We start from the raw sequence: 27,331 nt of genomic DNA on the forward strand, positions 1-27,331 counted from the left end.
CAAGCATATAGAGTGAACTCCACTTCATGGAGGCTTAAGCTAAGAATGGGCAGTATGAAATGGAGAGTTTAGGGGTAGAGGTGGTTGTAAAACATAGTTCAAACCTCTTGATAAATCAGATAGGTAATTTGACTTAAACCTCCAACCAAGAATATATACCCACCTCAATAAAAGAATCTATGTGCAACATAAGAGCTTGAGTTCTGCTGATGATAAATTGATTGACACATGCCACTGCATGAGACCTACAACAGAAACAGTTAAAATATATATATGCTTCATGAATTAGAACATTTTTTAACGTGTACTCAGGAATCAAAAGCATAAACCAAATATCTTCAAAGGCAAGAGAGAACAAATCCATGCATCTGTAGCATTACCAAGAAAAATTACTAAACTACATTTTAATATGTAGTAATTTTTATATATTAGGTATACTTTGATACACCTAATAAATATTTAAAAATAAAGTATTCAGTAAATAGGCTAGGATGACTACAGCTGGCATATTTTTTCTGAACCGTATATATGTTCTTTTTGAGCATTTTAAGACTGTGATCTTCTCAGATAATAATAATTCCATACAAGTCAATATGGCAGTATCAGAGCTTGACCTTCTTCGTTGTTAAGTATGCAGCTGTCTTTGCAGTATGTTTACAATTTACTGAGACCAGAATGTGTTTACAACATAGATGTAGCTTAGAAAAAAAACACACGTGCAGTTGGATACAAACTACAACACTTGTGGAAGAAACATTTTAAGAAATGAAGCACTGTTCTTCTATTCCATTTCATGCAAAGCCATTACTTACATGTCTTTTTCATTCTCAGACACAAAAGTCAAATTCTCAAGTCAGAGACATAAGTCAAAACTACCTGTAGAACCCTTTGTAGAGTCATTACAGTATTTTTACTACTGTAACTTCAAATTTCTGTTCTGTTTAGACATTTCTTGAAAGACTGTGTCATAAAATATTGTTCAAAAATTGTCTTTTAGTGGATTTAAAGTATTGCACTGATATTACTAGTCCTTTTCATACCTACATACTGAAACTAGGCTGTGGGCAGGCAGGTAGTCTTTAAACTTGAAACTGGTTTAAGTACCAAAGCCATGAACATAGCAACACAGGAAAAAAGCAAAAGACTGTACAGTGTGGTGAGGAAAAAAGCATGTTTTTCTGCCTCTCTCCCAGCTCCAGATAATTATTAAGTTTATCTTTCCACAAAACCAAGTTCACATTTTGTTTCATAATGACTTCATCGAGCATCTTTTATAGATGACTTTCTAAACTGTATTAGAGTTCTATTGTTAGTCCTGGTCTTCACTATCTACTACGCTTGGGAATAAAGAATTGCCACCTTAAATCTGACAAATATAATTTCAAAGAGAAGGTAAAACACATTTCACAGAATTACAAAGAATTATAGAATGGTTGAGGGTGGAAAGCACCTCTGAAAGTCATCTGTTCGATGCCTGTGCTCAAGTAGGGCCACCTACAGCCACTTGCGCACAGCCATGTCCAGCCGGCTACTGAGCATCTCCAAGCATGGAGACTCCCCCACCTCTCTGGGTAACCTCTGCCAGTGACTGGTCATGCTCCCAGTAAAAAGCTGTTCTCTGATATTCAGAAGAAACTTCTGAGTTTCTGTTTGTGGCCACTGCCTCTAGTTCTGCCACTGAGCACCAATGGAAAGACCTGTGCTATTTTTTTTCTCACTCTCTTTAAGTATTTACATATGTTGGTGTGTCCCAGCTCTCTTGACCCTTACTGATACAGCCCTTTGCTGGAGTCTTTCCAGTATATTCATGTGTTTCTTGCACTGAACAGTCCAAAAGCGGACACAGTACTTCAAGTGTGTTCTCACCAGGAAGAATAAGGTAAGGATCACCTCCCCTAAATCAGCTGGCAATACTCAAGCCCAGGATACCATTAGCCTTCCTTATGGCAGGGGCACTCCGTTGGCTCAATTCAGGGTAAAAGCTTTTTGTTCTTTGTAATGAATACTAGCAGAATACAATTTAATTCTGGAATTTTTGTTTTATACTGTTACTTTGGAGAGAGTAATATGGTTTTACAATGTAAGGATGATGAATCCATTTAATTTGATTCAGCAGGAAGTTCAGTTAAATGCAGAATTTTTTCTTCCATCAGAATCAGAAACTTTTGTCAGCAAAAGAATTTTCACTCTCCCATTGCTGAAGCCATTACAAAAGGAATGTAAAATTGTTATTTCTAATCAGAATAAAAAGTTCTAAGCACAGCATTGAATTTTTTGTAATAATATGCAAAAACTTAAAAGAAGCTATTTGATTTTCAGATTCATTTACTGATTGTATGAAGAGGTGAGATTCTCGTATTAACTATCAAGATAAGCTCCATAGTTTAAGTTCAGCTTATTCAAAGATACAATGAAAATTACTGATGCATGGAATCTCTGTGGGTTTCTGCAGGATCATTTAAAATAGCTAAGCAGGTTTTAAAGAGATCTACAAAACAGCAGCCTTGCTGCTAATGTAAAAGAATTTTAACAGGTAACTGTAAGTACAACTCATAAACCTACCGTATTTTTGGGCTGCTGTGCTTGAAGAACTGCAAGAACTTAGGTATCATGATATTGAGTGGCCGGTCCAACACATCACTATCCAAAATTTCAGCAGAATCTTCACATATCTTCTGAAGAGCACCAAAAGCGCCCTGTTTAAAAATGAATAAACAAATAAGTATCTTCTTTTGCATTCTGAAGAAAACAAAATTTAAGACTTCATATAGAATGGGTAATTTCAGCACAACACAGTAAATGTAGCTAATTAATAGTGTAAATGCAGATAACTAATTAATGATTAAATTGAAATATTCTTAAAGGCATTTTATTTAAACCCGCATCTGAGCATCTGTCAGCTCTCAAGCTGGAGGAGTCAGCAATGACAAAGTGATAATTTTATTTTGATTTGATGCTTATGTATCCAAATGTACTTCAAAGAACACTTAAAAGTTAATTTTTATTTGAGAAGTAAGTAGGATGAGCAGAAGCATCCAAATTAATTGCATATATAATTGTATTTCCTTTCATGATTCACTATGGGACAAAAGAGATATATTTGAGTTTAATTTTCAAATGTGGGGTTTTTTTCCAGAGAGAAAAAAGGACAAAACCCTACAAAACAATGTGGCACCTTGGATCATTATTTGTCTCTGAAGTTCACTTTATACTACATGTTTCACACTTTCATGGAGACATTATTAAGTAATTCAAATGCTGTGATCACAATCTTAATTATTTTACATCAGACAGAGCTTTATATTTTTTATTAGTTTAAAACTGTTATTTACTTATTTCCCTTCATACAGACTAAACAAAACAGTTCATTTCACCTTGATATAGCAATTGATCACTCTTCCAGGTTAAGTTACAAAAAGAATGAACAGTACTTTTATGTAAGACAAAATTCAACACCAGCTTGATGATGCTAATGGTGCCTAAAAGATTAGGCATCACAGAGCAGTAATTTCAGGAGACTTCTGAGCTGAGATATGATGATTATCCATCTGCAATCTTATTCCACTTTTATGCAAAGAAAATCAATTTGTTTGAACAGTAAGAACATGGAGCACATTTAGAAGAAAAAGTATCAAATCTGAGCCACCATTCTGCAAGGAGAAGACATGGGCATGTATAAATACATACAGACGTACACGCAATACATATACATAGTGTCCCCAAAGAGAGAAAAAAATCATGGCATTCAGATGGATCCTCTTCTGTTTTCTGTAAATCTCCTTACCTCACAGGTATTGTAATCTTCAGAATCCAACAGGCTGCAAAGCTTTGGCAAGAGTTCAGGCCAATTCTGTAACTCCCCTTTTGAGGCAATGGTTGTTATCAGAATGCCTAAAAGAAACAGAAGAATGGAGAAAATGAGATCTCACATGCTTTTATTTCTTTCATATACATTTTTCATATTTTTCTCCCCTCAATATCTAAAGAGCTAAGAAAGTCATGGTTTTGTTAAGGACTGGCAAGCATAAGAAGAGGAAGTACATTTAATTGCAAATGCTATTTGAAGGGCTTTGAACAGCAAAGGTGGGTTGCTCCTTCCTGCTGCTATGAAGGGTTCAAGTATTAGAAATCAAGCACCACGTAACCTCACTTAAGGAAACTGTAGTTTATAACATTTATATATCTGTATAATTTATACCACAGCAGGGCAGTTTTGGCTCTAAATTTACTAAACACTGTGCAACTCTGGACCTTTAATAAATGCAGAGTATCCATCCCAAGTTACTTCCTTTTTTTACTATGAGATGAAAGCATGAATGTGGGAATGTGTCATTCAATAAACTTAAAACCTAGTGATAAATTACATGTGTACAACTTTACTATGTTCATGCAAAACATTAAGGATACATTCTAAGACCAAGGTACCTACTAAGAGCTTAAACACTATGGTCAGCCAGTTAGGAGCTGTAAAAGCCAGTAAACACACAGGTCAGCCCAAAGAATCACTAATTGTGTTTCCAGCACATATAGAAATCCTGGGAAAAACCAATTAAGTGACAGGGATAGAGAAAGCTGCTCATAAACTAGAACTGAATTTGTATGAGTCCATTCTGCCTCAATGCAAAATGTAACAGCTAGCACAATCCTTAATGCTACTGGCAGTTACTACACAGAAGAAGTCAACACTACTACAACTAGTAATCTCCCAAGCAAAATGTGATGGAAGAAGTTTCCCAAGCTTTTGCCTTGAGCTACTCACAATATATCATTTTTCTTTGGAATAAAATGCAAAAATTCTGGTTAAATACAAAAGAATAAAGGACAGCATTACAGAACAAAGGACATCCTGGACAGGACATGCAGTAATTAATAAATATTTCACATTATTACTTTGATGCAATATGCTGGATCTTTTCAAGATCCCAGAACTGGTTTCAGAGGATGAAATGGTCTGGCCTGCAATTCAGGCCATACATGCCATTATAAACCTTCTGTACAAATGGTGCTTTGCCTCTGTAACTCCTGAAGCTGATTTCTGAACTTCTTAACTTTTAAAAGCTGAACTTCATAATGAAATTCCCCCTTAAAGGGCAATTGTTAGCTTTCAACTCTCCAGTTCCTCCACTACTTTAAAATATTTCAACCCTTTATACCCTCCTTGCTTTCAATCGGGAATTATACTAAGGTCCTGCCCAGACTAGAGTCCCTAGAAAATTTAAAGAACAGTTGCACACACTTATCTTATGTTAGGAGATGTATTTACATCCTCTCGTGGATTTGTGAGTCCTCAACAAAGGCAAATTGAATCTATATTTCAAAATTAGCACATGGGGTTTTAAAACCTATACGACTGGTGAACAGCACAGAGAAGATACATTGTGTTATTCATTTGGGGATTAGAATAAGGACAAGCTAAGTCAGGATAAAACAATGTGCAGTTATCATTTGGTCTCAAGTCATGTGCTCATTCTGTCTGATTAGCACTAGATGCTAGAGACCACAAAGGAGAGTGAATACTGCATTAAATCTTCTCTTATGCCATTTTGATGTTCTTGCTCTCAGAATTCCTGAGATATTATTTGCAATTGACTCATTAAATTGATAGTGCTTGAACTGCAAAAACCAATCAGCAGAAAGAGCAGCCCTAATCTCCACCGGCCAACTCATGCTAAGAAGGCTGTCTAGGCAGACAGTAACCTCTTTACACTTCACTAGTATCTAAAATCCAGTGGGTATTAGATCAAGCTCAGATAGCTACAAGGATCCAGCACTTCAAACAGGAAGGTGCCAAACACATGCGAAACAGCAACATTTATGCAAGCATGCAGCTGTTATTCATCAGCTGTTATTCATCTTCAGAGTTCATATATGCCTAATAATCCCTGCAAAGATCACCTAAAGCTGAACAATAATTAAGCTACTAATCCACAAGCATCTCCCATCAGGAAAAATTAGAGTAACTGCTTGAAAACAAACAACCTCTAGCTCCCTCGAAAAATACCCCACAGACCATCACCAACCAACCCTAAGATAGCAAGACAAATGGAGCTAGAATTTCTTAGCTAGGTCTATTGTACTCCACTGAGAACTCCTATGAACAAAGAAGTAAGCATGACTTCTACAACCTGAAATTCAAAAAGTACCTGCCACTCAAAGACTTATTGCTACTCTCATTAGGAACATTGATCATTAATAGAATTCATAGTAAAGCAGCTTCACAACTGGCAAGACAGCAGGAAATTACTTTAAGAAATGAGTAACTTCCTCTAGTCTTTAGTCCATAACCTGAATGCCTGGAGAAGGAATCCTATAAAAATCCTATAGAAAAAGCAAATTATTAGTAACTGACAGATTATTTTAAAAGATGAGTCATCTGAGAAAAGCTGAATTTCTTTCTGAACTGACACCCATACCCATTTTCAGTATTCAAACACATACTTTATGTTTTTCTAGTTTTTGATCAGACTAGGAAAATTACTGTAACATTGAAGGAAATCATATTATCAAAGAACAGACAGAAAAGCAACTTCCCCTCGAACTAAGTAAAAAAAAATACAAATAAGCATATTTTATGAAAGATGTCTATCAAGACAAGGTATTTACAAAATCAAAAATTCAAGTAACAAATAAAACTTCTCACTGGAATTAGATAACCTTTAAGGCCTCTTCTGAGATCATTTCAAGACTTTATGATACTATGAAGTTATGTACACCACACCTACCTACTGTTTTCTGACAGAAACTCTTTATGGGAATGCCTTACGCATGGTATGATAATCCTGTGAGGGGATGTGCTCATGTGTGCATATAGGGGGTGGGGTGCAGAAAATCAGCTAACAGAAGCATTTCATTAATGCAGTCAGAGCACTGCAATAGCTCTTAAGTCAGGCCTTTACCGTGTTCCTGTTTTTAGGTATATAAGCTGGCAGCAAGCTCAATTTAGGAAGATTCAAATCTTACATTTCAAGAAATATGAACTGAATTGCTACATCACTTCTAAGATAACAGGAATCTAAAGTATGACATCTTTATATCCACAATAAAGAAAAATTTCACTGAAACATGGTGAGGTTGTGACAATCATGAGAAACAAAAAATTTTACCAATTTAGTAACTCTTTATATCCCTACTACAGTTTCACCCATACAAGAAACATTTTCAGTATGCAGAGGACAGCATTAAGAACAAACTTACCTACAGTAGCTCTAATTAAGGGGGAGGAATCACCAATGTTGTTCAAACATTCGCTTTTAATGAAGTCAGTTACCCCATTTGGAAAGTTGTGAAAATGTGCTTTTACATTATTCTTCAAGATAAGACCACTCAAGGAACGTGTTGGCTCATCTGCAACAGAAAGTAATTACAGTCAATCTTCAATCAGCTCACAGAAATAAAACATATTTTCAGAAAATGCCACAGGATCAAAGCTTATATATAGATATTAATCTTCATTTCCTTATCTCTCCTTCCAGCTACACCCATCAATTCATCTAGCAAACCTTTTCAGGTTCAGAGTACACAAATTAATCACCAACTATATAAAGTTCAACAAGGGTAAGTACCAGCTGTGGATGGGGCACATCCAGACTGGGAAATGAGATGCTGGAAAGCAGTGCCACAGAGAGGGACCAGTGGGTCCTGGTCTGTGGCAAGTTGAACATGGTCAGCAGTGCCCTGGCAGCCAGGAGGGCCACCCGTGTCCTGGGGGCATCAGGGACAGCATGGCCAGCCAGGCAAGGGAGGGGATTGCCCTGCTCTGCTCTGCACCGGAGCAGCCTCACCTCGAGTGCTGGGGCAGCTCTGGTGCCACAACAGCCTCATGCAATGCTAGAGAGTGTCCAAAGGAGCACCATGACAATGCTGAAGGGCCTTGAGGGGAAGCCCTGTGAGGAGCAGCGGAGGTCACCTGGTCTGTTCAGCCTGGAGGACACTGAGGGGAGACCTCATTGAGCCTACACCTTCTTCTGGTGAGAGGAAGACGATGGACAGGCACTGATCTCTTCTCTGTGGTGACCAGTGACACGACCCACAGGAACGGCCTGAAGTTGTGTCAGGGGAGGTTTAGGTTGGATATCAGGAAAAGGTCCTTCACCCAGAGGGTGGCTGAGCACTGGTAGAGGCTACCCAGGAAGTCGTCACAGCACCAAGCCTGACAGAGTTCAAGAAGCGTTTGGACAGTGCTCTCAGGCACATGGTGTGATTCTGCACACCGGTGTCCTATGAAGGCCAGGAGATGGACTTGGTGGTCCTTGTTGGCCCCTTCCAACTCAACATATTGTGTGATTCTGTGATACATTATTTGTGTTTATACAAAGTTAGAATGTTGGATTACAAACTTTACATTTTAAGAGAAAGTTTTGAATATTCATACAAGCAAGAAACAGATATGAAGTCATGCGATATAAGAAACTCTATTAAAGGTGTTTGTCAGCCAAAGACATTCAGACATTCTGATTATACTGACAGGCCTGCTGAAATACTCTCACTGTAAGGAACTGGTCACATACCTGGTTTCACCACAGGAGGATATGGAAATGATGTAGTGATTGTGCAGTAAAAACTCTACCCCTATTCCCACATGAATATAGTGTTCAATTTTTCTAAGAAGTAAGGGACTTCAATACCTTTAGATATGCCAAATTCGGATATATTAAATTAATAATTAGAGGAAGTAGGAAAAAAATCTTTAGACAACATTAACAGGAAAGTGTTACATAGTATGAGCTAAAAAATAAATGCAACCAGAACTGACCTGAATTGAATAAGAATTTAAGTTCAGACAACAGTTTCAGTTCTGTTCACTGAGCTTTCTCTAAGATACTGGGCCAAGTAGAGGAATGGAAAAATTACAGTCTAGATTTTCCATTTCTAATGGAGTAGATTCATGTTTCGTTCTTAACCACGGACATGAGTAACTTGGTATTACATCTGACACATGCTGAAAATGAAAGATCTGAATGTTCTACAAAGAAGGGGTTAGTTGACAATATAAACAAATTTAAATTTAGTTTACAGGAACCCTAATAACACTGGAAGCCAATTTTAATCAGCATTTTAGCCACTTGTTGAATTTTTTGCTATGAAGTCCTGATTTAGACTAAATAAGGAATTCCTTTGTGCCAAGAACTAGTCCACACAGGGATCTATTCCTGCCCTTCAAAACTATTATTAACCTAACAGAAATAAGCAAAATAAGATATATGACTTTCAAATATAAAGTACTTTCAAACTAAAGCTACTGCGTCACAACACCAAGAGTCTCACAATACTGCAAAGTCTGACTGACAGCTGACTGACAGACATTGGACACTTTATGCCAGTTGGAAGAGAAACAGAGCTTTTCAGAAAATAGGGGATTGTTTGGCTGATCGGAAATTAAAATTCATTCTTTATCAACTGATTTTGAGTGCCAAAAACAGAGTGCCTTCATAGACTTTTTAATCTTGTCTTTTATGTACATATTTCAGTTATAAATAAGCACTAGCTAGAATGCTCTGGAACTACAAAGGTATTGATATAGAAACAAACACGTCCTTTAGAATTCAATAACTTTATAAACCAGGAACCCATCCAATGAATATATATTTGAGAAAATTCTACAACTTTACCTACATGATATGATATACCTACCTATATGATTTAAATACCAACTTCGAAACAACAAAAAATAAAACTCACTTCACTTGCACAGCACTACATTTGCCAGCACCTTTTCTGGGACAAGGAGGGGAAAAGAGGGTTTATTATTTTAAATAAAAAACTAAAGATTGTATGAGTGGACAAACATCTCTCAACCTCACAACTCAGCTGTGAGCCATCACAAGTATTACTATAGTTACTTGAAAAGTCAAATCAAGTAATTTTGAGATAGTCTTCAAATTAAAAGTAAAATCCTCACATCAATTCTAGACCAGTAAAGTATGTCAAACTCTGATTGCTTTACATAACTGTCATCCATTGGTAGGTACACACATCTTTAAGAAATTCAGTCACTCTTAAATTGTTATGATGATTTAAAATTGTGCCTGGGGAGAAAAGAAGCCAAAGGAGTCCTCTTTTAATTTCCATGTTTTAAAACTTGCAAACCACAAAAAACTCCATTATCATTAACAGCCAGAGACACCAAGCACAGTAGTTACTGTAACTCCTTATCATCCAGCACTAACTTCTTGGTGTGAAAGAAACCAGTGAGAACCAAAGTCTGATTAGAATACAGTAGGCTAGTCACTATTAGGATATACTCTAGAATGAAAATATTAAACACTGCATTATGGAAAAACATTAATCCATTTGAATGCCTGGCTACAGCTACAAGAGGGACAAAGCCACAGCTTCAATTTAATCAAGCAGAGATACAGAGTTACTTTTGTCAAAACCACACGGATTAGTCAACCAGTTTAGATAAAAAGAAAGACCACATGCACGTGAAACTTCAGGACCATTTTTTTTTTCCACAAACTATTCTATGGTATGCAGAAGTACGAAATATCTTTAATCCATTATTTTAGCCAAGACAACAGAAAAACTAGTCTTCATAGGAAGTGATTATTCCACATATCTGCAACAAAGATTTCATGGGATTCATAATGGAAGTGGTATCTCTGACAAATGAAAAAGAAATAACAAAAAGAGAAAGAAAAGAAAAATTTAAAAAACAGCAAAACCTTTGATAAAGTTTTGATAAGTATCAAAGATTTGAGAGCAGACAAGCAGAAGTCACAAAGGACTTCGTGCTAAACAAACACCAACCACTTGAGACAGACAAGCAGCTCAGAACCTGATATCCAAGCATTAAAATAAAGATAGAACACTGCATCTTAAAGTCTTAGTTTAAGAAAAAAAATTCAGATATGACTGGACAAGGTTATTTATGGAATACAGGCTGCTCAACAACTTAACAGCTACACTGTCAGAAGATAGCAATATAGGTCTGGATGGAATTCTTGCTGTAACACCAAAATTATAGGCAGATGGCTTAAGAGCTGGGTAAGATACCCCTCAGTCTTCATAAATTTTGTGATTAGTTCTGTCAGCCATATGCTTCTCCCATCAAAAAAGCTCACAGTCTTGTCTCCTTTTGTCTCAGTCAACTTCGAGTATAGAGTTGACAAGAACATACAGTACAAGAAAAGGAAGGAATGTGAAGCAGACCTCTGGCATTTAGTATCATCTTTGGTGCCAAATCAGTTCATCAGCTGAAGATTTCTCTCCCACATTGCCTCACTTTAAAATAGAACCACATAACAATTATCATTTGTTTCTCAGTAAATTTTCAATTCTGTTTTAAGATTCTCATACTAGCTCCAAATTTTAGCAACACACAGAGCAAATGGATGCACAGCCACATTACACAAATTATTTTAGGGTTACTGCAGTGCTTTTAAGAAGCAAAGTGTGTCCTCAAACAGCCACATTTCCTCTACCAAGGGTTTGTACAACAAAGATTGTGTATGTGGAAGCCTGAAGCTTTTTGTAGCCCACCTGCAAGTCCAGGTAAGCACATGCTTCACCATGCTTTTTAGAAACATAGAACGATTTGGGTTGGGAGGTACCTTAAAAAGGTTATCTTATCCAACATCCTCACCATGGGCAAGAACATCTTTAATTAAATCAGGTTGCTCATGGCAACATCCAATCTCACTTGGAATGTTTAAAGGGATGAGGCACTCAGTACTTTCTAGGCAACCTGTTCCAGTGTTCTACCACCCATACTGTAGAAAAGTTCTTCCATAAATGTAATCTAAACCATCCTTCTCTCTTAAAATCATTACACCTTGTCCTATCACAACAGGCCTGGCTTAGAAATTTGTCCCTGTCTTCCCTACAGGCCTTCTTTCCGGTATTGAAAAGCTGCAATAACATCTCTTCAAAGCCTTACTTTTTACATGCTGGACACACACAATTTACAGACCAGCTCTCTCAGCCTTTCCTTACTGCACAAGTATTCCAACCCCCTGACGGTCTTTGTGGTTCTCCTCTAGACCTGTTCCATGTCTTTGCCGTGCTGTGTCCCTACTTCCACTGTCTGTGCATTTCCTTCCTGCCCTTTAGTTTGACAAGCAGGTCAAACATAACTTGCTAGGATTGTTAAAAGAACTGAGTGACTGGGATGACAACATTTTTCCATTCACAAGCTGTGATATAATGATTTATGTGCATGGCTATTATTTTGCTCTGATATCTTGTGATATTGGCAACATTAGATGTGAGGGTGAGACTTTTTCTAAGGCAGAACTGCCTGTCAATCCCCATCTTAAAGCTGTAAAGTCTTTTATAGAAATAAACTGTCATTCTGCATTTTAACTATCAATATGGATTTACTATGTACATATACACAATGTGTATTGACAATGACTAGTGTCACGGTTGCACACAAAAATTTCTGATGTATTAATAAGACTGACTTAAAAGAGATAAAACCCAAAAAATAAGAATCCCACCAAAACTGTGTAATATGGGAAGTGGAAAATGAACATTTTCTTTTATCCTAATATATAAGAATACAGCACAAAAACAGCTTCCTAGCAGAAAAAAAAGTCCTGCCTTTTTTTTTTTTATACTGGACTATGCTTTAAGTGTAACATTTCTGACATAAATGGTTATGGTTACTATCACGTCAGGAGTGGAGTGATGGTATTTCAAAACATTCAGTAATGTCAACACATGAAATGACCTTGAAATGTAGTGACTAGACTGAAGTTAATCAGTGTTCTCCATTGACTTATGTGAGTCATGGAAAATAATTTAACTCAATTGCCTAAGCTTAGGAATGTCTGTAAGAGACCAAAACAAAGTTGGAAATGTTCTGCTGATACTGATTTTTGCATATTTATTGAAGAGTAAGTTATGCTTCTTAAGATGATGGTGTAAATAAAATTGAATTGTAGACAATATGGGAGAAGTATTGAACTGCTTCCCAAAAATAAACTTGTTAGTTATTACATTTGAGTCTATGTGGCAATGATTTGGTAGCAGAGCAGGACCTGCAGAGGTGACTTCTCTGAGAAGCTTCAAGAAGTGTCCCCCAAGTTTAACAGAACAAGTGCCAAATGGCTCCAAGATGGACCTGGCTGCTGGCCAAGGCTGAGCCCATCAGTGATGGTGAGAAAACAGCAGAAGAGGAGATGGCCACCTCTTCACTCTCAAGATGGGACTTGAGGAAATGGCATGAATCTGAGTCAGGCAAGGTTTAGGCAGGATATTAGGAAAAGGATTTTCACCAATAGGCTGGCTGAGCACTGGAAGAGGCTCCCCAGGGAAGTGGTCACAGCATCAAGCATGACAGAGTTCAAGAGGCAATTGGCTAACAGTTTCAGGCACACTGTGTGACTCAAGGGATGTCCTGTGCAGGGCCTGCTAGACTCTCTGGTCCTGACAAGTCCATTCCAATTCAGCATAGTCTATGATTCTCTGATTTAAGAAGGGAAAAAAAAAAATTACTATGCAAGAACAATTGTAGCCAGAGTAGAGAGAAGTATGAGACTACATAAGAGAAACAGCTTGCAGACATTAAGGTAACTGAAGGAGAGGCAGGAGATGCAGCCCATGGAGGTTTCACGGTGGAGGAGATATCCCCCTGCAGCCAATGCAGGATCCCACACTTGAGCAGATGGATGTCCGAAGGAGGCGGTGACCCTGTGGGAAGCCTGCACTGGAGCAGTCTGCTCCTGAAGGACTGCACTTCATGAAAGAGATCCACACTGGAGCAATTTAGCAAGAACTGCAACCTGTTGAAAGGATTCATGTTGTAAAAGCTCGTGGCAGATTTCCTTCTGTGGGAGGGAACCCCTCACTGGAACATGAGGAAAGTATGAGGACTGCTCCCCCTGAGGAGGAATGAGTAGCAACAGAGAACATGTGGTGAACTAATAACAACCCCCATTTCCAGTCCCCCTGCATCACTGGGGGAGAGGAGGTAGAGAAAAGTGGGAGGAAAGTTAGGCCCTGGTGGAAGGAAGGTGATTTTAAGATTTGGCTTTATTTGTCAAAACCCTAATCTGATTTGACTGGTCACAGAGAAAATTATTTTCCCAAGCCTGTGACAGTAATCAGCAAATGATCTCTCCCTGCCCTTATCTAAATCCAGGGACTTTTGTTATAGTCTCTCTTCCATGTCCAGATGAGATGGGGAAATACAGAGCAGCTTTGGCAAGGATCTGGCATCCAGCCAGGTAAACCCACTACAATTAGTTTTGGAAGGTTTTGTATTCTAACCAATAATTACCACATGTCAATCAAAATGCCAAGTTCTGTATATCTCTACAGACTTACAAAACAAATAAAAAGGTTAAAGAACTAATCTTCTGGTTTCACTTCTACTTTCAGCTTGTCTATCAATAATCTCCACAACCTGGATGTCACAGCACTTTTCCTCTCTTACGAAGTCTCGTGTTGTCTCCTGATTCAGCAGCTAAACCACTCCCAGAATTCTATCAAGAGCAGAATAATCATTATTAAGAAATTGGCATTTAGCATGATGAGAACATGATTCACTGAAAGGTCCCAAACTATACAACAAATGCAAGACAGTGCTGTAATTTAAGAACATTACATTCAAAAATAATGTCACGTCTCTGGCATTTACTTTTTGAGGGTGAGGAGGAAGATGACAACATGGACTTTTGTGCTTAGTCAAGTGCACAGGAAAAGGAAACTATGACATTCCCAATGGAACTTGCTTAGACAGCACCTGGCAGTAAATGAATTTAGAGTCATTAATCTATCTGAAGAAATTGCCTTGTCAGATGAGTAGAGGTTTTGGCACTCTCTGAATATATCAAAGGTGAATCTTTAAAATATGTGATAATCTGGTATTTGAATAGCTGTTGGTACACAAGGATTACCTGAATGAGTAAACTAAGACTGTGTTATCAAAAAGAGTAATTCAGAATCATATTCAAACTGCTGAGTATTGGGAAACACAAAATACAGGATACAACATTGGTGTTGTATAGGGTGCTGTGGAAATTTTGATTAGTTTTCCTTCTGTCTATATCCTATAGGTATAGTTTGACAGAAAGTTGTGTGGTAGCATACAAGTGTAAATGTTCTAAGGCCGTACTGCTTTGTTTCTCTGATACCCCTACCAGCCAGTAAAGCTTCTTCCCCTAATGAAAGGACTTAATGAAAGAAAAACCTTCTCCTGTTTATTTACTAAGTCTGTACTCAGTGTGCTTCCTTTTTTTTTTTTCTTCTTCCCTTCATTCTGGCTGATTTTTCTGAACATTATCATCAGACATTTAATTAAAAATGTTAGGTTACACTCTGGTTAACATCAAAACAGAGGTTTGGCACAGCTGGAGGTGTTCTTCCTAAGCAGCTGTGTATCTAGCTAAAATAGGAAAATACACTTTCAGACATTTAATATTTTATTATTGTTATGATTTTAGGACCTTAGATTTTTTTTTTTTAATTTTGCTACACGAGAGTTCTTACTAGGAAGGTTAAGAATATCAGTGAAAATGAGACTTATCTGAGATGCTTTGCTGGGTGACCATGCTGCTCTTCTGAGCAGTTATAAATCCATCTTTAGTCTCTTCAGCTTTCAGTTTCCACCTATGATTTCATCAGTCTTCTTTCTTTATAGGGGAATGAACATGTGGAAAACTGGGAGCTCTTATTATTTTGCAATGTTCAAAGCTCCTGAGACTTACAGCTTGCCAGTCAGAATTTTCTCTGATCAGTAGTATATCTACTGATTCAGAGAAAAACATCCATCACTTGAAGTTATGTGAATGCTTTTTCCTTGGAACTACCAAACTAAAAATTTGTCCCATTGAATCGACACTTGCTTGAAGTGCCAGTGTGTGACACTTTAGATGAAGCAGACAACTGCTATAGGGCAAAGCAGTTATCAACTCCCTACACAGTCTAAGTGCAGACTACAGTCACTGTTACCTGGGATGGAGTGCTCCCTTAGCAGATTTGAAGATGACAAAGCAGAGCAGTGCAGCTGAACAGCATAAAACAGAAGGGATGCCATTCAGAGGGATCTGGACAAGCTTGAGAAATGAGTCCATGAGAATCTCATGAGATTCAACAAGTCCAAGGGGAGGTGCTGCCCCTAGGTCAGGGAAATCCTAGATGAGTACAGATTGGGAGAAGAAACCAGTGAGAGCACAGGACTAGAGGATGAAAAGCTGGACACGAGCCAACAATGTCTGCTTACAGCCCAGAAAGCCAACCACATCCTGGGCTGCATCTAAAGCAGTGTGGCCAGCAGGGTGAGGGAGGGGATTCTGCCCCTCTACTCTGTGCTGATGGGTTCCCCCCTTCAGTGCTGCATCCAGCTCTGCTGTGTCCAGCATGGGAAGGACAATAACCTGTTGGAACAAGTCCAGAGGAGGGCCACAAAGATGATCAGCGGGCTGCAACACCTCGCTTGTGAAGACAGCCTGAGACCTGGGGTTGTAAAGCCTGGAGAAGAGAACACTTTAGAGAGACCTCAGATGCTGCCTCTCAGCAGAGAGAGTGACTTTTTTCACAGACAGACAGTGGTAAGAAAAGGAGAAGATTTTTAAACTAAAAGAGGAGAAATTTAGATTAGATGTTAGGAAGAAATGCTTTACTCAGTGGGTGATGAGGAAAAAGAACAGGTTGCCCAGAGAAGTAGTGGATGCCTCATCCTTGAAATTTTTCAAGGGTTAGATATGGCCCTGAGTAATCTGATATAGTGGATGGCCTCCCTGCCCATGGCAGGGGAGTTGTAATTAATCTTTACTGTCGCTTTCAATCAAAACTACTGTATCATTCTTTGATGATTATGTAGGTAGAAATGCTTATCATATTACTGGTATTAGCATGAAACTGTGGTGTCTAGATGTGTCCTTTCTATGGACAGTAAAGATACTCAATTCTGGAGCTGGTAAAACATACTGTGGATGCTATTATTTGTAGTATTAAAAGTATTTTGTTTTCTTTCTTCCAGGTTCCACTCGCTTGTGACATTAAAGGAAAGATGTTTAACTTGTACATGAACAGTGGTAATGGGCACTCCTTTACTAAAACAGATTTGGTGTTATAAAATGGTTCGCTGTCCAACTGCATCTGGCCCAGCACTGCAAGGTAACATACAGGCTGAAAAGCTTTATCATCCCAATGCTTAACAGTAAGTATGCTTTCTAATAGTCTAGAAAGAGGTGGCGATATTGCTTCCAAAGAGCCTAAATCAGACACCAGCATACAGCCTTCCAAATAGGCAGGACCTCTGAACTGCATTGAATCAAACACTGCTTGTTGTTGGTTTGAACAGAATTCTTTTAGAAATACCAGCAACACTTTGGCTTTCTTCAGGAAAACAACCCATAGGAATGCTTCATACTGGCATTTTAAGTACACTTAGGTTTGATGTAAAAAAACAACCAAACACCACTGAGTATGAGAGTTTACTTTTTAAAATAGCATATAAAGAAATACTCATTGCAGCCTGTAAAGAAACATTAAGGAAAGGTTTGAAACAGCTGATTAAATACCTCCATCTTACACCTAAAGATTTATTTTAAGGCAAAAATTGATCTTATCCAAGACTACTTGAACTTCAGACAATGACATAGCAATTCTTTCCTTCTATGGCCCTCAGGAACAAGGAAAGAAATAACAATAGAGATTTCATATTCTCGATTCTGGAAGTTTAAAGTAAAGAGCTCCAGGAAAGTGTTTCTGAAGCACTGAATCACATAACAAATCCACAATCAAATTCAGTTTCTTTCAAAACTCAAAATAAAGAGGACAAGACTTAAACCTGCACTACAAAATCCCTAAAGAAGCACGGAAAGGAGTAATTAGTTAGCACATTGGGGAAAGTCATGGAATTTCTACTAACCTTACAAAATTAATTATCTGATAGTATGTCTACTAAGTAAGTCTGCCGATGATACTGAACTGGGAGGAGCTGCTGACTTCTTCAGAGGAGGAAAGGCCCTGCAGAGAGACCTCAATAAACTGGAGGGCTGGACAATCACCACCTGTAGGAAGTTCTAACGAGTGCTGGATTCTGCAGCTGTGGATGGGGCAACCTTGGATGTGCAGGCAGACTGGGGAATCAGATGCTGGAAAGCAGTGCCACAGAGAGGGACCATTGGGTCCTGGTCTGTGGCAAGTTGAACATGGTCAGCAGTGCCCTGGCAGCCAGGAGGGCCACCCGTGTCCTCAGGACATCAGGGACAGCATGGCCAGCCAGGCAAGGGAGGGGACTGCCCTGCTCTGCTCTGCACCGGAGCAGCCTCACCTCGAGTGCTGGGGCAGCTCTGGTGCCACAACAGCCTCATGCAATGCTAGAGAGTGTCCAAAGGAGCACCATGACGATGCTGAAGGGCCTTGAGGGGAAGCCCTGTGAGGAGCAGCGGAGGTCACCTGGTCTGTTCAGCCTGGAGGACACTGAGGGGAGACCTCATTGAGCCTACACCTTCTTCTGGTGAGAGGAAGACGATGGACAGGCACTGATCTCTTCTCTGTGGTGACCAGTGACACGACCCACAGGAACGGCCTGAAGTTGTGTCAGGGGAGGTTTAGGTTGGATATCAGGAAAAGGTTCTTCACCCAGAGGGTGGCTGAGCACTGGTAGAGGCTACCCAGGAAGTCGTCACAGCACCAAGCCTGACAGAGTTCAAGAAGCGTTTGGACAATGCTCTCAGGCACATGGTGTGATTCTTGGGGCTATTCTGTGCAGAGCCAGGAGCTGGACTAGTGACTTTGTGAATGTGTCTCTTCCCACTCACGATATTCCATGATTCTACTCTTTCCTTTTTAGGCAACTCAATTATTGTATTTATCCACTCATTAGAAGTTAGTCTTTTCATAATTCTTCATGTATCTGAACTTCAGAGAATACTTTGCTGTTGTTAAGTAGGACACTATACAGAGCATGCAGCATTTTAAACTGTAAAGCAGATTAATCTGACTTGATTTCTGAATGGTAATGCAATCAGTTTCACTGCTTGACAATTATTTTTGTATATTTAATAGTTATATGTAGGGTGACTGTACTGGAGGGAAGTGGCTGGGGAGGGGAGCTTCTGTTTTAATTTAACAGTTAAAACTCCTGAATCACTTTTCTGGATTAATCCTTCTCAAAGGTATCTTCTTGAAATGGGTAACTGGCAAATTTACATGTAATCTCACATCACGGTCTTTTTCTTGCTTAGCCTCAATTATCTTTCAATACCAACATGCCAAGAAAGATCCTAATGGAATGGATTCATGAAAACTGCTCTCTGCATCAAGTTTAAAGTTCAAGACTCAGCAGAAAACATTCACATCAAACTCACATAAACATTTCAGATTTCAGTAATATCTGACAAAAAGCCGTTTTGAATTATATGTGCAGAACTAGATTAATTATTAGTGTCATGATTACCAGAGCATAAATTACTATCTGTAAAAAGCTCTGTTGAAACAAAAACTAGGGGGAGGGGGGGGAGAGAGGAGGGTGGGGACAGGACCTGCCTCCATGGTAATGTTTCAGATCAAAGTACTCTGAGTGACTAGATCATCACATGAACAAGACCAAGAACTGCAGAGACTATGTTCTATCTTCAACTGGTTTATAAAAATCTGAAGTATTCTGGAAATAAGCTCAAAAGACCATCCTTAAAGCCTGTGACAAAAACAGCACTAAAGCAGTGTTCTCAGTTTCAGCTCATTCACCTTCACAGATCATTTTTTAAGGACTCTGATCCTTGACTGCAATAGCCTTACACCACAGACTGTGACCAATCAATCTACGCAGATAACACTCTGAGGAGAATAAATACTAGAGTTCCCATGTTTGGATGGGATGAAAAGTCAGTCACTAAAGCACCTTCACAAGATCACAGTTGTGTAACTGCAACAGAATAGACAACTGCAGTTTTACAAGCCAGCAGAAATTACCAGGACCATGATGCATTTCTCTCCATATTTTCCTATTAGCGTAAGTACTTGCTGAGAGCCCAGCAGACAAGGGGGGAGGAGGTGAATGCAGAACTTTATAGAAATAATGCAAAACTAACATGTTCCATTAAATAACAATGGATATAATCTTTTAATAGTTTAGTGCAAGCCACATCCATCTCCCATTCCCGAAGTTCAGAATGCTGTCTAAAATAAAAGCGTGGTGTAATTCTGGACTGAAACTAAGCAGAAAACACCAGGAAACTGATGCAGTTGTCCTACAATAGGACAATGCAAATTAAGAAGGATGCTATTTCTGTCTATTTTAGAGTAGAAGGAGAAAGAAATATCTTACAAATCTTGATTTAGAAAAGGCATAAACAAAGAAAGTTTTCATACAGGCAACTTTGGAAATTTCGTCATTGCAGTCAGCAAGGTCTGAAACAAACTCAGTACTTCTGCTTGCAGCATGAATTGTCCATATTATGACATCTAGAGGTTGTGACCCGCCTCAGGCTTCATATACCTTGGAGAACTACCTCAGCACACCTTAGGCAGAGGCTAGAACAGGCCTCAGCAAGACAGCAAAGACGCTGAAATTAGGAAAATACATTCTCATACTTTCCTTCAAAGAAACATACCTGGACTAGGGATGCAATAATGCAAACAAGGAAAGGGGGATACAGGTGCATGACTTGGATCAAAGAAGGGAAGCTGTAGTTAAATGAAAAAAGCAACAAGCAGAACTGATGCTTCCATGTAACTCTGGACTGTTCCAGTCAAACACACAAAAACCAGAAAATTATCTGAGAAGCAACATGCACACAACACTCCAGAGAACAAACTATTAACAAAATACAGAAGACTAGAGAATTCTGAGCTTACCTCAGACGACACTGAAGAACACAACCACAAACCCAACACTAAGGACAGGGCAGTGTTACAGTTACACCTGTGAGGTTTTTTTACCTTCCAGCCCAAGAAGGAACAACTAGACTCACAGCGCCTACATGTAACATCTCCATTTACAGATAAATTAACAAAACAATTCTTTTTTTCTTTCAAACTACTTTTCAGTTAATCTGGACTCCATCTTACCTACCTAAGGAAGATCTCTAAGCATCATACTTCATGGGAGCTACAATCTAGAGATCTATATCTTAAATTTTAATAGCTTGGGATCTTATTTTATTTCATCGCCCTGCCCACTGTCTAACTGAATGCTGTGCTTTTAACAAGTTTTATATTGTGATATTTTTAGCACTGGGGTTCATTCAGATTCCCAACTCCTCTTTAGAAATGCACAATAATTTCAAAATAATCAAAACAAACAAACTCTCAACAAAAACGAAAAAGTCCCAAACAAACAAAAAACCAAACAAAACCCCCACAAACAACCAAAACCAAAACAAACAACCCACCCCAAAAAACCCATCAACCAAACCCAAAAAAAAATAAGAAGAAAAAATGAAGTATTTAAACTTTGGGCTATATGCTGTAGCAGCAAAGTACACCATGTTTTTTCACTGATGAAATGGCAGCAGGGCATTCCTGCTTCCAGGAAGACCCAAGCTTAACAAGCTTTGACAGGGCCCAGAAAAATTTAAAGACAAAGCCAAGAAAACCCCTATGTACATGTAGGATTATCACAATAGGACTTAAACCAGTAAGTCATAAGCATTCAGAAAAAGAAGCCTGATTGAACTATAACTAGAGGAAAAGAAGGTAACAGTTTTTTTCAACTGAATAGTAACAGTGCTAAAATAAAGGTTTACCTTAGTAAAGCTACACATAAGGTTTACCTTAGTATCTTAAAGGCAGGGCTCAGTGAAAGTGAGTTTTGTAAATTAAGGGTTGTAGAAGTTTTCTTGCAAATTGTCCACAGAGGCGCAAAACTCAAGTCAAAGACAGACCAATCTTCACTGCAGTAGAATGATACTATTTAACACACAATTCAACTAACCAAATGACAGAATTCCCACATTCAGGAGCTGTCACCTAAATGTATCCTTAAGCACTATTTTCTCAGCAGAAGTTTCAACAGTAGCAAATATTGAATCAAATCTCAGTTCCATCTGCTACCAAGCCAAGACCTTTTTCTCATGGACTATGAAAACACCTTAATTTTTATTGAAAAAGATGTCAAATATGTTATAAGCCTATTTTCATTGCTCCTTCTGCTGGAATAGTATGCACACAATAAAAACATAAACTTCTAACAGTATGAATATCCATGCTTTGGTCTGTGGCAAGGCTGTAGAGACAGACAGCCAACAGAACCATTTCAGGAGGGAAGAAAACAGAATGTTTTCTCAGTCGTACTGAAGTCAGCTATCAACTGGGATGAGTCCGTCCAAGTACTGCAGCTGCTGATCAGCAGTTCTAACAGTCTCATTACCTTACTTGAGCATGAGGGAAGGTGAAGGGCTGTTGGTGGATTCAAAGCAAATCCAATCAACAGCCTCCTGCTATTCTTCATTAGTCCTACTTAAGCAAGACAATCAAATTCAAATATTTAGAATTTGGAATTTGGCAAACACTATGAAAAACACCAACCAGACTTGGTTATGGTACCTTCAAATTTTGCAAATTTCCAGAACCAGAGATACAAATGTAAAAAATAGTTGCTTCAGACAAAAGGTTATGACCCTAAAAATGTCATGATGCTGGACAAGAGCATCACCAGAGTAACAGATGTTCTTCAACAGTCTCACAATATACCTGATGTATTTGTCAGACATATCAGTGCAATCTGATCCAAAACACTGCTCCCTCGAAGTAAATTGCTACTCTTCCCAGCTTGCTTGGCCCCTCAACCTGCTGCGAACTGCTGTTTTCCCCTCAGATGAAACAGCTTTACACTCCATAACAGCTCCTACTCTTTATGAAATTCTACAGAGGTCGATGTGATTAAACACAAGGAAGGGAAAATATGACTACAGAATAACCAAAATAGTTCTGTTCGGAAGGTAGATTTTGACACACCACTAAACACCAAACATCTATGACAATCTAGAATTTCAGGCTCAAATGGTGAATGAAGAAAGAGAAATCAGGAAGTTGTGTAAGTGTCAGAAAACAAATTCATGGACAAAAGAAAAAATGAAACATCCTCCTTGTCACATCCTTTGTACAGATTTCATGTCCCACTACTGGAACTGCTTTGCTTTAAATTTTTCTGGTAATGGTATAAAGGACATGGTATCTACACTGGCACCTTATTCAAAGATACCATATCCTGGCTGACTCAAGTCTTGAAAAGTCTTGTTCTCAAACTTAAGAGACTTTACAGATTTCTAGGTGACCTCCTACACAGAACACACAAAAGCACTTAAATATAATCTAGCCTTGAAACAGGAAAATATACTTTCATACTCCTCCTGTGTTCCTCCTCCTGAAGCAAGCTGATACAACCAAAACAGCACTTAAAATGTAGACAAACATTCTTGACAATTCTTTGAACATTACAAGGCCACACATAAGTAAAATCTAATTCAAAGGGAAAAAGCAAGCATTCACAGACAAAGATGTGAAACATCAAGTGGCAGAAAAAGCACTAGTATCAAAACACTAAAGGAAAAAAACCTAGAAAACTACCGGAACAACCAAACACAATTAAAAACACACGTAAAGAAACAGATGTGCTAAAGCAGATCTTGAAACAAATTTTCCTTTCTCTGTCAAAGACACCTCAAAACAATAGCTTCAGTCCACTGAGAAGACAATCTTTCACACACCCTGAACACAAAGTAATTGGCTGGATTTACCAACTGGTAAAGGCTATACACTATGTCATATACAGTCTGTACTGTAATGTCCACAACAGTAGAACAACATGATTGATTTCTAACTTTTTTTTACTCCAATTAAATCTTCAGAATGACGATTATGACAGACATCTTTGGAAAACTCTAAATATGTAGTCTTCAAAGTATTTAGCAGTCTCCTTACTACAGAGATAATCATAATTGAACTTAGCAGTGTGTTTTAGAATGTATATAGTCATGATTCACCACAGTTAATCCACAGCTTTACTGCAGTCCAATAGAGGCATGATGCTCTAACATTCTCAGAAGATTTCATAGGCCATTTAGAATGGATTCCATTCTAAGGCTGATACTGCCAGTACTAATAAGTTACCAGATTTTTTTCCCCATAAAGACCACTGAGTGCACTGAATTCTACAAGACCACAGACAGGTCAACCAATCTGGAAGCTGACCAGAGCCAGCTCTTGCTTTATTTGAAGCAAAACAATAAATTTCTTTTTGAACACCAAAAAATTACAATAAAAGTCACTATCTCAAGAACTTACCTTCAGACTTCAACTTTGTAAGAACAAAAATCAGGTAGTTGTTGAAATCTGGGTACTGATTAAGTTGTTCTAGTTTCTGAAGAGAAAAACTGTCAAGGAAAGTTGAATCTTTACATACAATATTTATAGCTTTCTGGATACGAAGATTGTTATATTTGTTATGTACTGCTACATCAATTCAATCAGCTGTGACTATAAGCTCATGACATACAGAATATGAACAACCTAAAAACAGTTTCTGTAATTTTCTCACTGAAGCAATAGCTTTTAGTTATGGGGAAGTCTAAAAAATAATCCATGGGAAGACATAAAAATTAACAGATCCTTAAAGATACCTGTAAAGCTGTATCACTGCAACAGGCAGCTGAACATTACCAACAACTGTATAGTCAAATGGATCAAAATGTAACAGAAAGGAGAAGAAAGAACAAAAAGAGCAGTATTTAAGAGAAACTTAATGAGAAAACACTTCATTGGTCTATGAAATTAAGACTAGTTCTTGGACCAATTTTCTTAGCAACTTCTTCACCCACTTAACTTTTCCTTTTTCATTCCATGAAACATACAATAAATTAAATTGAAAAACATCTGAAACCATACTAATTTATAACTTCACTAACAAAGGGTTTTAGCTAATGTATACTTCCCACTTCATTGTATTTGACACCTGAACACCTAAGTGTGTTAAAATAGCATCATAAAGAAACAGCATTGCAGAATAAACGCAGAATAAACAAATTTTTGATTTTTCTACAAAAAATTATGGACTAAGTACTTTAAATTTGAAACCATTAATCACAACCCCCCTTGGACATGCTATTAAACAGCATCCTGGAACAGACACCACAATTCCTTTCTTTTTGTGTGTGGAACTTTTACACACACACACACACACACACACACAGAGAGAAAGCCTTCTACCACTAACTTTTACTAGCCAACATCGACATAGCAGGGAGTTTTCGCTATCACTTAAAAAGAATTTCAAGCATTAGTTAAAAGGACTTTCGTTCAGTTAAGTTCTATACATCATCAAGACAGACAGCATCACTTATACTGCCCGTCATGAATATATGATGCTATAGCTCAATAAACAAACAAGATGTAATTAAATTATTTGAAGCAAAGCTTTAAAGTGTAATTTTACAGTAAAGTTACGCTATAAGCATTGTTCCCATAAACACTTTGATATGTTAAATACTAAAGAGCATCAGTTTAAGCTTGGGGCATTATCAGAAGACTACTTCTTTAGACTCTTCTGTTTAGGATTTTTTAAAGAAAGCAATCATATTTTAAAAATTTAGAACACAACTGAAAGAACAAGATGGTCAAGATGCAATTGACCTTCACTTTTCAGACAGGAGCACCTTCCTGACAGTCATTGCATTTGCTACAAAAGTCTAGAAGTGGAGCAAATTTGGCTTAAATCTAAACTCTTAATATAAATGTTTACAGACACATATGTTCTTACCTACTTAAATAAACTCTGTTGCCTTCTGAGCACCTTCAAGAAAATGCGTTAAATAAAAAGAGATCCAGATAACAAACTCCTCATAGAATTTCAGCACTTCTATAAATTTCATAGCACTTATGGCTAGTGCAAGGAGCAGGAAACAATAAATGAGGCCTTTACTTTTTAAGGCCTATGCTTCTATCAGTACTAATTTAAGGTTTTGCCTTCTCAATCCTTACTCCTTAAAACCTTGGTATTCATTACTTCTACAATGAAGAGTAGCCAGTAGGGAGGGGTTGGGGGGAGGGCCGCGGTGGGAAGGGGAAGAGGAGGGATGGGAGTGAAAAAACATCAATCCACAACACCAAATCAAAGCAGTACAAGAAACTACGTACTGTAGAGCTCCTCATTTTCGTGAATTTTAAAGAGCCTAGTTTCAGGATCAAGCTTCCAGACAAATAAAAACATCCTCACCACGCACCAAAATGCGTAGTGTCAGAACCAGCAGGCCCACGAGGGCGCGCAGGCAGCGGCTCTACCAGCAGCACTACCCACACCAGCTACGGCTTTCACCTCGAACCCCGGCGCCAGATTACTTCGAGAGGCTCCAGCTCGCCCCCTCTCTGCCGCGGGGACAGCGGGCACACCCCGCGGGACACTCCCGGCCCCCTCGGCGGGACCCGCCGGGCCGAGGGCCCCGTTCCCGCCTGGCCGCCCTGGGGGCTGGGCGGGGGAACCCGAAAGAGCGGCGGATATCGGAGGAGACGTGACCGCTTTGAAAATCAATAAATAAATTTGAAAAAAGGCCTCCTATGGTCAAACCCAAAGCGGCCCTTGTCTCTGGGCTAGCAACAGGTGCCCAGTGCCCGCCGGGTGAAGGCGGCTCCGCGGCCCACAGGCCGCCTCGGCGGTTCAAACGCCGCGCCACGGCTGCCCGCTCCGGCCAGGGCTCGGCCTCCCGCGTTGCGGCGGCTCCCCGGCCGGGCCCAGCCGGGCAGGCCCAGCTGCCGCAGCGCCGGCCCCGCTGCCGCGCAGGCCACGCTCACCCCGCCCGCCCACGGCCACCCCCGGCCCACTCTCGGGGCCCCGCCAGCCTCGGCCAAGGATACTTGTTGCACGGCTCTCTGCGTGGTGGTGTCCGGAGACTGGGATTCCTTGAGCAGCTGCAGGATCTGCTGGAGCCCCTGTTCGTCGGGCTTCCACTCGTACTCCATCTTGGCTGTCTGGAAAACAGCAGACAACGGGCGGCCGCGGTTGGCGGCGCGGCAGGGCCCGGGCGGGGGCGGGCGGAGATGAAGGAAGGCCGGGCCGGGGAACGGGCGCGGCAGTGCCCGCTCCGCTCCGGCTCTAGTGCCCCCACGCACCCCAGCAGCCGCTGGAGAGACGCAGGCCACCGACCTGCTTCCGCGCCGAGCAGAGACTGAGTCACGACGAATTTATAATCCGGCCCGAAGAGCCGCCTCGCGTCCTGCTGGGTCCTAGCGCCGGGCACGGCTCCGCCCGCCCGGGCCGCCTCGGGGCCGCCGGCGCCGCCGTCCGCCTTTCCCCGTTGCGTCCCACACTGCCAGGAGCCTGCGGGCGACAGAACGCGAGCACCTCAGTCCTGGCCGACGGGAAACGGGGAGCCCACGCCGCCCACCCGAGAACAGACAGAAACCTCCAGCGAACGGGACAGGCGAAGAGCGGAGGGACGCC

The 27,331-nt window shown here is 39.6% G+C and overlaps 1 protein-coding gene across 3 annotated transcripts in view; it reads right to left on the minus strand.

Moving 5' to 3' along the window:
* The window catches only part of TNPO1 (transportin 1), a 73,447-nt gene that overhangs the window by 29,433 nt on the left and 16,683 nt on the right, over positions 1 to 27,331 (minus strand). Inside the window, exons 2-8 of one of the 3 annotated variants that reach the window (XM_064735416.1) lie at positions 27,035 to 27,208; positions 26,746 to 26,859; positions 24,184 to 24,259; positions 7,195 to 7,344; positions 3,785 to 3,891; positions 2,563 to 2,696; positions 164 to 245 (exon numbers count right to left, since the gene is read on the minus strand). In XM_064735416.1, coding sequence (XP_064591486.1) covers positions 164 to 245; positions 2,563 to 2,696; positions 3,785 to 3,891; positions 7,195 to 7,344; positions 24,184 to 24,259; positions 26,746 to 26,850 — 654 coding nt within the window. In that variant the 5' untranslated portion in view covers positions 26,851 to 26,859; positions 27,035 to 27,208. Of the gene's footprint in view, positions 1 to 163; positions 246 to 2,562; positions 2,697 to 3,784; positions 3,892 to 7,194; positions 7,345 to 24,183; positions 24,260 to 26,745; positions 27,209 to 27,331 lie in introns of those variants that run through there. The other 2 variants (XM_064735417.1, XM_064735418.1) reach the window with 2 other exon arrangements.

The sequence above is a fragment of the Zonotrichia leucophrys genome, chromosome Z, assembly GCF_028769735.1.
Source record: "Zonotrichia leucophrys gambelii isolate GWCS_2022_RI chromosome Z, RI_Zleu_2.0, whole genome shotgun sequence".
Lineage (NCBI taxonomy): Eukaryota > Metazoa > Chordata > Aves > Passeriformes > Passerellidae > Zonotrichia > Zonotrichia leucophrys.